This window comes from Notamacropus eugenii, chromosome 2 (assembly GCF_028372415.1).
Source record: "Notamacropus eugenii isolate mMacEug1 chromosome 2, mMacEug1.pri_v2, whole genome shotgun sequence".
Classification (NCBI taxonomy): domain Eukaryota; kingdom Metazoa; phylum Chordata; class Mammalia; order Diprotodontia; family Macropodidae; genus Notamacropus; species Notamacropus eugenii.
This window is the reverse complement of record NC_092873.1, coordinates 93160497-93176386: the sequence shown is the minus strand read 5'-3', so window position 1 is coordinate 93176386 and position 15890 is coordinate 93160497. Positions and strand designations below refer to the sequence as shown.

Genomic DNA, 15890 nt, shown 5'->3' with positions numbered 1-15890 from the left:
CATTCTACACCTGTTTTCTCAGCAATAAATGTAGAAAGTTCTTGTGTACACTAGCAAATGCACCATGGTATGAAACTTTTACAATACTTTTGGTAAAGTGAATTGAATATTATCCCAATCGTGCAAAAATATAATTTCTGTCACTGTGAACAACCACTTTTCATCTTAGGGATGTCACACCAGGCCCATTTTCCCAGAGTCAAATGAAAATGTTCTGTCAAGAACTTTACAATACTTGAATAAAAAAATGCTCTAATGCTTGCAATCATTCCATGGAACTCTAAAATGACAACAGCCTTGTAGGTGCCTTCTTTTCATTTAAAAAAAAAAAATTAGCTTCCAACCAGCTGAGGTTGCAATGCACATTAAAAATTGGCAGGCTTGCAGAAATGTAAGAAATTTCAAGCTCAAAAGGTTGAGAATGATGAAATCTCATCAAATATGCCCGTTTCTGAAAACTGGATTCATATTTAATCAACAGATGTTTGCAAAAAAAAAAAAAGTAAGAAAAAACATTTCCCCCCCATCAGGCACAAAACCCAGTGGGGTTTGCTGCCCAAGAACGACGTCTTACTAGTTCTCCCATTCTTAGGCTGCTTCCCCATGTTTGGCCTGTCTGCAGCCCGTGCCAGATCTGACACACGGCGGGGGCGGGTGGGGAACCGTCGCGAACGCCCGCCGAAGCTGGCAAAGATCAATAAAGGGCCAAGCTTGCCTTCCGCTGGTAGAACTTCCTCAATAAGTTGACCTCCCATTCCCATCTTCCCTGCAGCCCTACGGGGTGCGGGGCGGGGGGGTCTGAAGAAAGAGAGTCCCCTTGAGCAGGCAACCCGGGCCGTCCGGTATCCGACTAATGCAAACGGCTCTACGTAGGTGCAAACGAGTTGTCATAAGCTGGCTCCGCCGTGCAAGAGGGGGCACGAGGGTGTGCAGGAGGGAGCAGTGCCCTCTCCGAGGTGGGGGGGAATTCCTGCCGCTTGGCGCATCCCTGAGCTCCTGGGAAGCAAGCTGGAGACTCCGGCCCCGTCCCACCCTCCAGCTCGGGATACTCACCACACCGACCCGTAGGCGCCGGAGCCTACTGGGGACAGGTTCTGGTAGCGCTCGGGCACCTCCCAGATGGTCTTGTTCAGCTCCTGCCGGTAGAACTTAGGCCTCTCCTGAGACATCTTCCACCGACGGCTGCAGCGCAGGGGAGGTGGCCCAGCGGGAGCCAGCCAGCGCCTCCGCCCGCCCGCCCGTCGGGGCCGGGCCCCCCCCGCAGCTCCCCCGGCGCTCCGCAGGTGCTGCCGCAGCGACGGCCCCGCCGACCCCCGAAGCCGCTGTCAGCCGGGGGCGCGCGGCGACTCTGCCCACCCCCGGGGGACCCTGGCCACCGGCAAGGGGGGCTTCCCACACTCAGGACCCGGGACTGCGCCCGCCTTCCTGCTGCTTCCCCCCGGTACCCGAGGGCTGGGCCGGGAGGGGGTCCGAAGCGGGGGTAGCGAAAGGGCCGGTTTCTCCGCCCGGAGGTGGCTGCTGCAGCAGCGGCGGTGCAGCTCAGGCTCCGACGGCAGCTCCCGCGCCAGCTGCGGCTCCGGCGCCTGCGAATCTGCGAGCTCCTCCCCTCCCCCCACCCCACCTCCCCGCAGACGGGAACTCCTGGACGAGATCTCGCGAGAGCCTCGCGCGGGGTGGGTCCGGGGAGGTCCTCCGCGAGCCCAGATTTTACCCAATATGGAACCTGCTCGCGCGGGGGACAGGGGGAAGGCAAGGGATTATGGAGGGGGAGGGGGAGGAGGAGGAGGAGCGGAGGAGGAGGCGTGTTCTCGCGAGACGTAGCTCGCGGACGCCTCTGCGTGTCTTCCCCAGGTCGGAGATTTGTTTCTCGGCCAGGCGGGAATGAGAGCTGACCGGAAGCTGTCGGTGGTCCCGTGGGAGAGACAGGGACACGGGGGTCTTGCCGGTGCGCATTTATTGATGGGCGTCAAACCCCGCTGGCCTGCCCGTGTAGGGCCGGAGAGGGAGGAACGCGCGGCCCCTTGGCCCGGCCTCTGCCCAGGCAAACCGCTGGCCTCGGCTCGGAGAGGCCCGTGCAGTCCCTGCAGGGCCTTACAGCCGAGCTGGACCCTTCTCGATGGAGGGGAGCCTCGTGTCCGCTTGGCAGATTCACCACCAGCCTCAATGCCACAGTCATGTACTAAATCTCTCGAGGCGCTGGCAGAGATGCCAGGACACAGACTGTGCCTCAGGACACTGTGAGCCCAGAGACGTCTCCTGACCCCTGAGCCTCAGTTTTCTGGTCTGTAAAACGGAGATAACGAGAGCGCCTACTCACGGGGCTGACGTAGGGATCAAAGTCAATTCAATAAACGTCTTAAATGAGAGTGCCCACCATGTGCCAGGCGCCGTGCCCATCGCTCGGGCTACAAAAAGGCAAAAGACAGATGTTGCCCTCGAGGCTCTTTCAACCTGATGGAATTAATGAGTTAACGCGTGAAGTGCTGTGCTCGTACGTCTAAAATGATACTTAGGATCCTCCCAAGCCTTCTGGAAGCTGACAGCCTATGTGGGTTGGCTGACATGAATAAATAGAAATACCTTTAATGCAAAGTTATACGTGATAAAGAGGAAAGAACCTCTAGAGAAATTTATGTAAAGAAGTGGACAGGAAGGACCCATAGAGAGAAAGCATGGATGGATTGCCATCTTCATCCTTGGAGAAAGTACTGAAGTCGAGGGAAAGAGCTCCAAGAATAGCCCTGTCAGGTACCACGAGGGTCTTTCAGGCCTGGGGGTGGTCAGGGAGGGCTTTCTGGAGGAGGTGGCATTTCAGTTGGATTTTGAATGTGGGAGATGGGTAGCCATGGTGGTTCAGTACTCTGGGAACGTCTTGAAAAAAACAAAACACTAGCGATTGGAAAGAAAAAAAGATTGCAAAAAATCCTGTTTCCCATCATAAAATATTTTCACCTGATTTGAAGCACCATCAGAATTACTAGTCTAGAACTCTAATAGTGAAGACCTTTCAAAGCTTCAAAATTTGACCATACTTGAGATTTCTTCTGTGTAGGTATTACTTCCAACATTTGAATGGTAATTATTCCTCTGCACAGGATCCACCAAACATTTTGGGCTCCTTCCTCTATATCTCTTGATGGTATATGGGTACCAGTGGAACACTTGGGTCATCCATTATTATCTTTCATTGTCTTTATGTAACCTACCTACCTCCTCTTCCAATTGGACCTCTTTAATTTTTTTCAAACTTTTTAGTTTTTGCATCACTTACTTTTCCCAGTATGGCCACACTTTTAAAAAAAAAGGGAAAAAAATTCAGCAGAACTAAACAGCACATCCAGAGAGTTTCACATTATCTGTAGTGTTGCCCACCCATGGTCCTCACCTCTCCATTTTAATATATCTTTTTGGTGACTTGGATTAGTTATTATACTTTCTCAGCATTCAGTTTTAATTGGTTTTTTTCATTAAACTGTTTTGTACATTGTTTTCCTGCTTCTATTTACTTTACTTTGCATCAATTATGTATTTTTATGTAATTCTCTCTAGTCATTATATTGTTTCTTATCAGTCAGTAAACATTTATTAAGCTCCTGCTATGTGCCAGGTACTGTGCTAAGTATTGGGGTTATGAAAAGAGGTAAAAACGGTCCCTGCCCTCACAGAGTTTACAATCTAATGAGGGAGACAAAAAGCAAACAAATAGAAACAACATATATATGGGATAAATACGACCCATATAGGGAAGGCACTAGCAATGATATAGGTTTGAGAAAGTGTGGGAAAAGATGAAACTTCAGTAGAGATTTGAAGGAAACCAGGAAAGCCAGTAGGAGATGATGAGGGAGAGTGGCATTTCATTATGCACCATAATATACCACAGTTTGTTTAGTCACTCTCTGGTTACTGGGTATATACTGTTTCCAGTTCTTTGCTATCACAAAGTTCTGTAGCAAATATTTTGGTATGTGTGAAGTCTTTCTTTTTTGTCATTGACCAACTTGAGGTTAAAATGCCTACTAGTGGAATCACACTAGAACAAAGGATATAGGAGTTTAGTCACATTCCACAAATAATTCCAAATTGCTTTCCATAAAATAGTGAGACCAAGTTACAGCTCTACCAACAATGCATTAGTGTGCCTGTCTTTCTTTCCACAATCCGTTTGACATTGACTATTCCCATCTTTTGTACCTTTGCCAATTTGCTGGTTATAAAGTGAAACGAGTTCTTTTGATTTGCTGTTCTCTTATTTTTAGTTAATGGTATCACTTTATATGGTTTTTACTAGTTTGCAATTCTTTTGAGAATTACTTATTATCTTTTGACCACTTATCTATTAGAAAATTACTTTTGTTCTTGTATATTTTTCTTGGCTGACTATATATTTTGGATGTTAGACCATTATCAGAAATGTTTGATATAAAGATTTTCTCTTTGGTTGACAACTTCTCTTTTCTTAATGGCATTAATTTTGTTTGTGCAAAGTTCACCTAATTAAAAATATCCATTTTATTTTTTATACTTACCACTATCCTTTGTCTGACTATTCATCTCCTTGCCTCAAACTCTCTTAACCTTCCTATTTAATTCTTTTATTTCATTGTCCATTTGCAGTGTATGTTAGAGCCAATATGTATGCCCTGATGGACCTACACTATGGGCTCTTTACTCTAATAGCTTATTGTATCATAGTCTGGACAGTAAGCATCTTTACATACTTTATTTTTCCATATGGATAATTAGGTTAAAGTCTTTTAAGTGATTATGGATCTCATTTTAGAATTTTCACCCTGTCATCTGTAAATAAGGGTATTTGGATGACTTCACCATCTACAGGAGATTGATCCCTCTTTCATTTAGACTCTGTACTAGAGATCTCCATGATAGTGGCAAGCACTTTTTAAAAAGCCTAGTTCTGTTTTAGGTCTCACTTTAATAACAAGAGGGTAGACCTAGCTATCTCAATTGTACCGTTCAAGGAATGTATGAGTTAACATATGCAGGGGAGGCACCTTGTTGGAAGACAGGCTTTGAGGTAGCATCTTGCTCTACCAAATCAAATGTTGAGTTTTTTTTTCTTTGTAGTTAACAAACAATAGTGGTGACTCCCAGTCATCAAAGGAAAAAGCAATTTTTTGTAAAAGTCTTGGCAAATCTCTTCTTTCATTTTACATTTACATTTCATCTGTAAATGTTCATGAGAGGATATTGATGTGGTTTGGGTTGCTGGAAACCCTGAAATATCAGGGTACAGGACAGTGTCTGGAATGAATTCAAGCACTCAAGCCTTCTTCCAGACAAATGAGGAGAGATTCTTAGGGAATCTTCAAATTGAAGAGGGTGAGACATGCTTATATACAAAAAGGATCTGAATGGGATTAAGGAGTGCTACATAGTCTGGGGTAGGCCTGGTGAAACAGTGAAAGGAATGTCAAGTAAGCTAATTAGGTCATCTAGGTGGGTGGCTTGGGTGGAGGCACTAGTGATCTAGGCTGCTGAAATGTATGGGAAAATTCAGGGACTGGGTTTCAAAGGCATGATCTTTTCCTTTTAGGGACCCAGGTCCCATCACCCCATCAATATGATTGGGTAATTAGGTCTCTCACCAAGCTTTTTGTAAACTTGTACTGCTTATAAAGCCTCTCCTCACTTCAATCCATCATACGCTTAGCTGCCAACATGATTTTCTTAAAGGACAGATCTGACTATGCCTTTAGTAAACTACAGTAGTTCCCTATTACCTACAGGATCAAATATAAAATCTTCTGTCAGTTAAATCCTTTAATAGCCTGGCTCCAAATTATTACCCTCCACAAACCTGTGATCCAGCTATACTGGCCTACTTGCTGTTTCTTGGGCACAACCTGTCTCCTAGTTGGGCATTTTTTTAAAATTAAATTTATTTATTTTTAGTTTTCAACATTTGCTTTTATAAGATTTTAAGTTCTACATTTTCCTTCCTCCTTCCAAACCCCCTCCCCAAGACCACATGAAGTATAGGCTATATATGTATGATCATATTAAACATATTTCTATATTAGTCATGTTGTGAAAGAAGAATCAGAACAAAAGGGAAAAACCATGAGAAAGAAAAAACAACTAAAGAAGGAGGAAATAGTATGCTTCAGTCTGCATTCAGACTCCATAGTTCTTTCTCTGCTTGTGGATAGCATTTTCTATCATGAATCTTTTGAAATTGTCTTAGATCATTGCATTGCTCAGAAGAGCTGAGTCTGTCAAACTTGATCATCAAACAATGTTGATGTTACTGTACAATGTTTTCCCGGTTCTGCTCACTTCACTCAACGTCCATTCATGCAAATGTTTCCAGGTTTTTTGGAAGTCTACTTCCTTGCCATTTCTTATGGAACAATAATATTCTATTACATTCATATACCACAACTTTTTCATCCATTCCCCAATTGATGGTCAACCTGATTGTTCATTTTCACTGGCTGCCCCAAAAGTCTGGAATGCTCTCCTTTCTCATTTCTCCCCACCTGCATCTCTTTTCTTTTTTTCCTGGCCTGCTTCAAGTCTCAACTCAAATTCCCACACCTTCTACAAGAGACCTTTCCTTGTCCCCTCCCCTGCTAGTGCCTTCTCCATTTACCCTGTATATACCCTCCACCCCTTATAAGAATGCAAACTGGGACTGTGCGTTTGCTTTTGTATCCTCAATATTTAGCACAATTTCTGATATACAGAAAGCACTTAATAGATGCTTCTTGATTGACTATCCTTAGTCTATAGGTAATAAGCACATACTGTGTACTGGGCCGGAACACAGAGACAAAAGTGAAACAGTCCTTGTTCTCAAGGAGTTCACATTCTGCAAGGATTGTTTGTCCTTCGTTGCCGAAGAAGACCAGGCCATCAGAGAAATGATGACCTGACTTGCACTTGACTTTGTTTTGAGTGAGGGAGGACTATGCGGGTCACCAGCCTTACTTCTTCTCCAGAGCCATCTGAATCCAGAGACCTGATATTCCTCAGGATGACTGAAGATGACTCCAGGATGCACTGGGAGACCTTGGGCCCTTTAGGCCAAGGTCTTTGCAGACACCCACTTAGGGTGAGGCAACACCCATTCATTGAATAGGCCTGTTTAAGAAATAGCTGGGGCATGGCCCCTTTAATGAGGTTAAGAAAAAGAAAGACATCAGGCTGGGTGGGAAACAACGACAGTTACTATAGATAATCCCTGTCAAGGTAGGAGGGTGCAGAGGAGCCCTCAGGCAGGGCCCGAATGGAGTCTCAGGGAGAGGACAGGACAGGGGACCAGAGAGAGGAGAGGAGAGGGGAAGGGAAATAGGACAGGAAGCAGTAAAACCCAAGTCAACTGAGCATGTTTTGGCCATCCAAGTTTACCTTCCTTTGGAGAGGAGAAGGAAGGGGAGGGGGAGGCAGACAGGACAGGAGGAGGTGAGTTACCCAGTAGCATCCAGCCAGCTGCTTGTGTGAACAGGATTGTGTTCATTCTGCAAGGACACACACACACACACACACACACACACACACGCATACATACACACACACACACAGTAATTTTTTGGAAGTACTAACTGGGGAAATCAGAAAAGGTCACAAATATGGGATAGCATTTAAGCTAAGCTTTTAAAGAAAGAGAGTGGATAGAGCACTAAGCTTGTAATTAGGAAGACCTCTTTTCCTGAGTTCAAATCTAGCCTCAGGCACTTACTAGTTATGTGATCCTGGATAGGTCATTTAACCTGTTTCCTTCAGTTTCCTCATCTGTAAAATGAGCTGCAGAAGGAAAAGGTGAACCACTAGAAGTATCTTTGTCAGGAAAACTGCAAATAGTGTCAGGAAGAGTCAAACATGACTGAACAACAACAGAAGGGACTCTTTAAGAGGTGTAATGAGAGAAATGCATTCCAAGCCTATGGGACAGACAGGTTGTGTAAAGGCACCAGCTGACTAGGAATGGAGCAGTGGTGTCTGAGCAACAGTATAAAAGACTAGTTTGGATTGTATAATGGGTGAAGGGGAGTAATGTATGATTAGCTTGGAAAAGTAAAGGACTTTAAATTCCAAACCAATTTGTTTAGGATCCTAAGAAGCTACTGGAGTTTATCGAGCTGGAGAGTGACATGAACAGACCTGTGCTTTAGGAAATCATTTTGGTAACTAATCTCTGCCCAGGAGCACAGAATTGGAGAGGTGACAGACTTGAGGGACTGAGAGGATAAGTAGGAGGTTATTTCAATACTTCAGGCAAGAGATGAAGAGGACCTTGAACAGGTCTGTTGGCCATGTAAGTAGAGAAAGGAGATGGATATGGAAGACATTGTCAAGGTAGAATGGACAGGATTTAGCAACTGAGTAGATATGCAGGAGAAAAGTAGAGTAAAGAGTTGAGGAAGACTTTGTTTCAAACTTTGTGACAGGAAGGTTGGTAGTAGCATCAGAAGAAATAAGGAAGTCTGGAAGACAAGTAAGCTTAGATTTAAATTTACCTCAGTAAGGTTTACTGATGAGTTTATATTCAAAGTTTGTGTTATACTTGGTTGGCATAATCTCTCCATTTGGCAAAGAGACCAAGTGTTTGCATTCTGAGGTGGTTTCTAGGAGTTTTTAGCTTTCTTGTTATAGTAATTAATTTATATAGATTAAACTTCTTTAGGAAATAATATTTTAGATCATCATCTATTCTATCTTACAGTAAAATTGATATACTGTCTATGTGATTAAGTAGTTCTCAGTGCTATGAAACTATAAAGACTCCATTCACAGTTTTTGTAATATTGAGATGCCATCAATTCAGTGAGGGCTATCGTACCAAAAAAAAAAAAAAAAGTTTACAGCCAATGCTTTATAGAAAGGATTCTGTTCAGGTAGTTTTTGTAAAGTGAGTGCTTTTGATTCAATCTGATGATCTTTCTTGGGCAGCCCTCAGCTGATGAATTCCTTCACATCCATACCAAACTTAAGCTTTTACCTGGCTCTGGAGACGGTGTTAGCATAGATTCACTGCAATTCAAACCAGGCATCACTCAGGCCAGTGATGTCTGCCAGTGTCATTAGGCCATCATGGAACTGAATCTTATAGTTCTACTTTGTCCTATCATACATTGTAATTTTCCTGTTTGCAACACATACCGCATTTTTTGTTACTTTTGGGTGTATGACAAAACAAATTTTAGCTATGCCTTTATTTAATTCTTTAAGGAGAACCTGTGAACCATCGTTCTATTTAATTACAATTTTCTTTTGTCTTGTTTCATTTATAGAGAGAATGTCAAGAGTGATACTATTTAATACTTCCCACCAGTTTGTCAACCCTATCATTGGACAAAAATGTCATATTTAGAGTACCAAGTTTCTAGATGATCTAAAATTGTGATTCTTAGGATTACTTTCTCTTTCCCACCACTATGCCACCATTACTGCAGAAATGGAAAGGGGTTACACAGAATGGAGGGTCATTTAAATTATTCTTTATTTCATAGTTGTCATGGCCAAAAATCCATCATCTAGTATAGGGGTTCTTTATTTTTTGTGTGTGTCATGGGCTTTTTTGTCAGTCTGGGAAAGCCTCGAAGTCCCTTCTCAGAATAATGTTTTCAATGCATAAAATAAAATACATAGCATTACAAATGAAATAAATTATCTAGAAACAGTTATCAAATTTTTTTTAAAAAAAAGAAGTTCACAGACACCAGGTACAGAACCCCTGATCTAGTGACCAGACTAGATAATAATCCAGTAATAATCTTGTAATAATCTTTCCCATATGTAGTTAGGCTGATCCTCTGAAAACAGAGAGTCTATTGTGGTTACCATATTTAAAGTCTTTTTGTTATGGAAGAATCTACCAGGATTTCACAACAAGAACAATGATAATAATAAATAGCATTTATATAGTACATTACAGTTTGCAAAGAACTTTACAAATATCCCATTTTATCCACAGAACAACTCTATGAGGGTGGTGCTAGGATTATCTCCATTTTTCAGATGAGGAAACAGGCAGAGGTTAATTGACTTGCACAGCTTATAATTAATTGTTTGAGACCATATTTGAACTCAAGGCTTCCTGACTCATTAAGTCCGGAATCCTATCACTCTTCAACCTAGCTACTTCTCTCCTGAGATAGCCTTCAAAAACTTAGTCACTTCAAGGTCACAATTAGGTATACATGGAGGATGTACTAAAGAAAAAAGGAGTTGATAATAACAATATTGGACTTTACTTCAGTTTTTGTCCTCTTTAAATTATACTGATCATGGTTTATATACTATAGGTTAAAGAAAAGAGTTGGTAATCAAGAGATCTAGCTGGACAGTAGCAAGAAATTGAATCTCTCTATGAAACAGTTTCCTCCTTTGTAAAAGGGATTCTGCCTTCTCTACTTACCTAAAATAGGGTATATAAACAAATAAGAGGCATGAAAACAGTTAACTTTGAAGCCCATAATGCAGTCTTGGTGGATCAGAAGTAGGTGTCACCAAAGGAGGAAGTAAGGTTTTTTTTTGGTTTTCAGGCCTGTCTGACTTGTGACCCCATTCAGGGTTTTCTTGGCAAAGGTGCAAGAGTGGTTTGGCATTTCCTTCTCCAGCTCATTTTACAGATGAGGAAACTGAGGCAAATAATTAAGTGACTTGTCCAGGGTCATGAGAGGTAGTAAGTGTCTAGTGAGATTTGAACTCAGAAAGATGAATCTTGACTTCAGCTAGCCACTTCATCTACTTAACCATCTATTTCGAAGAGGGTACTTAGGTCCAAGTGATGGGATCTTCATTTGGGGGTAGGTTCTTAGCTCTAGAGGCAGAGGGGACCACAGTGACCAGTCTTGTCCAACCCCCTCTTTTTATGGAGTAGGAAAGGGACCAAGGGAAGGTGTGACATACCCCAGGTCACACAGGTAATAAACATCGAAAGAGGCTTTAACTTAGGACCTCTGATTCCAAAGCCTGTGCTCTTTTCCTGCCTCGTGCTTTTGTGTGATTCTTCTTTATGCCCAAGTACTGCATACTCGTACTGCAGCACGTCTTCTAGGAGAGCTCAAAGCTAATAGTCTGACTTGGAAGGAAATTCTTGTTTTTCGTTGAAAGGGGCTGAGAATGTGGTTGGAAGAGGTGAGGAGGGACTGAGAATGTCACACTGAGGTTGGTGTTGAAAAAGGAGTCGTTCTGAGAATGAGGTTGAGATGACGTAGAAATTTGGAGTAAGGAGGCTGAGGAGGTTCGAATATGGAGTGAGAGACTAAGAACCTAAGAGTAAGGTTGGAGACGAAGATGAAAAGGTAGTGCTCAAGATGTGAGTTAAGGATGTAGTAAATGAGAGAGGTAAGATGGAGGCTGAAAATAAAGACGGTGTGTCCAGCGGAATGGTGAGGTGACAGCGGTGGGACGCCAAGAGGTAGGACCTGAGGATGAGAGATTGAGAAAGGAAGGGCAAAGTCAAGACAGATAAAGGGTTAAGGAACGGTCCGAGGAACTGAGGAATGTAGATGTAAGGGTAAGGGACTGAGGGAGCATCTACCAAGGAAGGAACACGAACGAGAGAAAGCAAACAACTTCCCCCGGTCAGAGTGCACCTCGGGGTGCGGGCGCCCTGCTGCACCACCCCTCCTCCCGGCCTTCACTCCCCAAGCCTTTGGAATGAGCACGAGTTCCGTCGCAACGGCTCCGGAACTGCCAGGATCCTGGCCTCCCGGGCTGGGGACGGCGCCTTCGCGGGTCGATCAGCATCCCGACCCCGACCCCCGGCGACCACGCAACTCTGGGCCTACAGGTTCGCCCTCCTTCACTTGCACAAATGTACGTACAAGTAGTGCGGGTGAGTCGGGCATGTACGCCAACTGCAGGACCCAAGGCTGAGTTGTCCAGGACTCAACCCACTTTCTCTACTGCCCGGCCCCAATTAGCAAATTAGGAGCTTCCCCTGGGCGGGGCCGCCTCTCCTTCCTCGAACGTCCGCTGGGCACCTAAGAGCTTCGGGGAAATGATGGGAGGTGCTTGGAGAGGGCCCGCCCCCAAAACCTGGAGGTCGCCTGGAGCCTGGGGTGGGGGGAGGTGCTGAGAAGTGGAATGGGGTTGGGGGAGGGGGGGAGGAAAAGCCGAGCGATGGAAAAGGAAGGAGGAGCTGAGGGGAAAGAGGAGGAGCCGAGAGAGGGAAGAGGGAGGAAGAGCGGAAAGAGGGAAGACAAACAGAAGGGAGGGATTGTAACAAGGAAGTCAGAAGTGCTGGGCTTCTTCAGGCCCAGAAATCTCTAGAAGGGGAGATAGAGTTAATGTAGCGTAAAAGCGGTCCTTCTGTAAAGACACCATAGGAAACAACACAAAGATTCTTAGAGGTGGAAGGGATTTTTGGAGTCACATACATCAGACCCCCCACCCCCTTACTACAGAGAAGGACACAGTGATCTCCCCAGAAAACTGATTCCCTTTTCCCTCATTTGATAGGATGATTAGGGAATTGGGAATTAGAGGATCTGGGTTGAAGGATCTCTTTCCTTTCTGGCCTTATAACACAGTGAGAGCTCTCATGTGGAAGAGGAACTATCTTAGTCTTGCTCTGCCCAGAGTGCATTATTAAAGTTTCCTCTTAATATAAAGACTTCTCTGGAAAAAGTGGGTTTTTGTTATCACTTAACATCTAGGTAAAGGTTGAATGACCACTTCTCAGAGATGTCGTAGACAGAATTCTTGGCTAGGTAGAGGTAGGATTTGTTGACCTATCAGAATTCTACCAATTCTGAAATTCTGCCAGCTTGTGATTTATTGATTTTGCAGTTCACTTTCCTGATATATAAAATTAAGGTTTTGAACTTTATGGATCTTAAGGCCTATTACAGTTCTAAATCCTATAACCTCACATAGCACTTTGCTTTCCACCACCTGGATACATTTACTAGGTGTGTTATGGCTTTCTGTATTGGTATCTTATCCTCCTACATGTCAGTTATTAAGCATTTCTTAAGAACGTGCTATAGGCACTGTGCTAAATGCTAAAGATACAAAGAAAAGCAAAAGACTGTCCCTGCTCTTAAGGAACTCAACGGGGGAGACAAAATGTAAACAATTATGTACAATTATGCACATAAACAATTATGATAAGATATATGCAGGAAAAATTGTATAATCGATAGAGGAAAGACGCTAGCATTAAAGGGAACCAAGAGAGGCTTCTTATAGAAGATGTAATGTTATTTGGGACTAGAAGAAAGCAAGAGACCAGAAATAAGGAGAGAGAGTATTCTAGGCACAGGGAAACAGCCAGTGAAAAGTGCCAGGAGTGTGGAGATGAAATTTCTTATGTGGGGAACACAGTATTTTCACCAGTACCCAATACAATGTTCTGAACACAGTAAGCACTTAGCAAATATTTGTTGTGTTATTTTGCCAGAACTTACACAGGTATCCCAGACAGGATTCCAAACCAGGTTATATCATTATAAATTCTATGTTCTTTCTGTTAATTGAGTCAGGGAAAAACTTAAAATCCCGTGCTCTTGTGGGCAGGCTGCAACCCTTCCTAAACTCCCCCATACATACTAACAAGCTCTGAGATAGGCTGAAGCAGATAGAATCCTGGGAGGATAGGTGGAGCGAAAGAAAATGGACATGGCCAAAGTCCAGAGGGACATCTGGAGGGTGAGACTGAGTAATTAAAATGACGCTGGGAGAGGAAGAAAAATTAGAAGCAGAACCTGGCAGGAGGAAGGATAAAAGAAAACTGTATTCACAAGAAAGAGAGAATAGATTTAAATTGGAAAGGACCTCAGAAGCCTTGTAGTTCAACCTCCTCATTTTATAGATGAAGAAACAGAGGCCAAGAAAGGCTTAAATGACTTGCCCAAGGTCACACAAGTAGCAAGGATCAGGGTTTCTGACTCATGAGCAAGTATTGTTTCCACTCTATCAGACTTACAAAGAGACAACAGTGAGCTAAGTGAGAGGTACAGTTAGCAGCTTTGACTTTGGGAGTGTATTAGGTATTAGTTATTAAGAAGTCTATTTTGCTTAGTTTTTATCAGTTTCTTGTCTTTTTCTTTTTTCTTTATTTGCTAAGCAGCAAATGTGCCAGTAGAGAGGAGCTGGATTATCTTAAAGCTTGAACTTCTTCCCATGTTTTATCTAGACTGCCTCTGTCCTAGTGACCTGAAGTATATTTGCAGAACTACACTAAGCCCTGGGGATATGAGTTGTTTGTTGTCCTTTGTGCTCAAAGAGGACTAATATGTCATCACTATGTCAGGCTCATGGTACAGTGTGTCCCACTGTACTGATCAGACCAGTGTGAGTTCAGAAGAATCTACCACAGTTCCATAGTTCCCAGAGAGACCTTGAGGGTGCCCTTATGTAACTTTTACTGACTTCCATGTTAGCACTCGGTTTGTGAGAGTTCTCTATAAAATAGTTCTGGCATTCAAGCAATGTAGCCATCCCATAGAAGTTGTGTTCTCTTCACTAAAGTTTGAATGCTTGACAGTTTAGGATGAGAAAGGACTTCGGTGTCCAGTACCTTATCTTGTCCAGTGATTTTCAGAATCTTCCTAAGATAGCTCAGAAGGGGAAGCCTTTCAGTTTCCTGGCATGTCTCTAGTATACTGTCCAGGTTTCATGGGCATACAGCAAGATCAGTACAACAAGTCTGTAGACCTTCAGTTTGGTAGGTAATCTACTCTTCTCTCCCCACTTTCCTCTGGAGCCTCCCAAACACTGAACTAGTTCTGGCATTGTGTGCATCAACCTTATCATCTATGCATCCACCCCTGGAAAGTATGCTGCCAAGGTAAGTGAATTTGTCCACAGCATTCAGAATTTATTCATTTTCTACAGCCAGTGGTTCCATGTATGGTTGGCATGGTGCTAGCTGGTAGAGAACCTTTGTTTTCTTGGTAATGATTGTTAGGCCAAAACCAGCATAAGCAACAGAGAATCAATCCATACTTTGTTGCATTTCAGCTTCATAGGCTGCATTGAATGCACAAACATCAGCAAACAAAGATCGTACACCAACTCTCCCTCCACTTTTGTCTTGGCTTGTAGCCTTTTCAAGTTAAATAATCTAACATCAGTGGGGTGGCTGACTTTGATGCCATGTTCATCCTTATTGAAAATGTCTGACAGCATTGCTGAAAACGTCGTGCTAAAAAACTTGGGAACAAGCATACAGCCCTTCATTTCATTAGTGACTTGGAAAAGTTTGAGAGCTTTGTCCATTATTCAGAACCCAGGCAAGCATGCTATCATAAAACTGACATACAGTACTGATTAACTTCTTCAGCAACCAAATTTTACCATGATCTTCCACAAACCCTCATGAATGACAGTATCAAAGGTCTTGGTCAGATTGACAAACATTAGTGAAGAGACCTGTTCAAATGCCCACTAAGACACTTTGAATCACAACTAGAAAAACTTGTGGTGAAGGTTCAAAGATTTGGGATCAGTTCCAGATGAGAATCCACAAATCCCTTATTGATTTGCACAGTCCTCCTGAAGTTGTTAAAAAGATCACTTCTATCAACATTGAACCAGATGTAGAAGTTGAAGTCATCATTGCGATGCCTAATCAATTATCTTTTTAAATAAATTGATTCCAGCTACTAAAAAAAAGAATCTTTCCAGCAATGACTAAGAGAGAGACCCTCCTGTGGCTGTCACAGAATGACTTATTTCCCTTTCCTTTATTGAGATGGATAGTGGAGGCATCCTTGAACTCCTTGGGGGATAATTTCCTTTTTACATATAACCCAGAAAATTTCATTCAGTTTTTGTGTGAACAGGGGACCCTCTGCTTTGTAAATCTCAATTGGAATAGAATCAGCACCAGGCACTTAGCCACATCAGAGGAGCCTAATGGCATTCAAAACCGTTTCTTCAGTTGGAAGTTCAACTAGAGAGATAGTGAC

The 15890-nt window shown here is 43.3% G+C and overlaps 2 protein-coding genes across 11 annotated transcripts in view; one reads left to right on the top strand and one right to left on the bottom strand.

Moving 5' to 3' along the window:
- Positions 1-1611, bottom strand: part of MAPK14 (mitogen-activated protein kinase 14) — a 98110-nt gene extending 96499 nt beyond the window's left edge. For both annotated transcript variants that reach the window (XM_072641894.1, XM_072641895.1), the window contains exon 1: positions 1054-1611. In XM_072641894.1, coding sequence (XP_072497995.1) covers positions 1054-1169 — 116 coding nt within the window. In that variant the 5' untranslated portion in view covers positions 1170-1611. The remainder of the gene's footprint in view (positions 1-1053) is intronic.
- Positions 1612-1821: 210 nt separating this feature from the next.
- The window catches only part of SLC26A8 (solute carrier family 26 member 8), a 185013-nt gene continuing 170944 nt past the window's right edge, over positions 1822-15890 (top strand). For 2 of the 9 annotated variants that reach the window (XM_072641882.1, XM_072641881.1), the window contains exon 1: positions 1822-2748. In XM_072641882.1, coding sequence (XP_072497983.1) covers positions 2673-2748 — 76 coding nt within the window. In that variant the 5' untranslated portion in view covers positions 1822-2672. Of the gene's footprint in view, positions 2749-6133; positions 11810-15890 lie in introns of those variants that run through there. The other 7 variants (XM_072641887.1, XM_072641889.1, XM_072641883.1 and 4 more) reach the window with 7 other exon arrangements.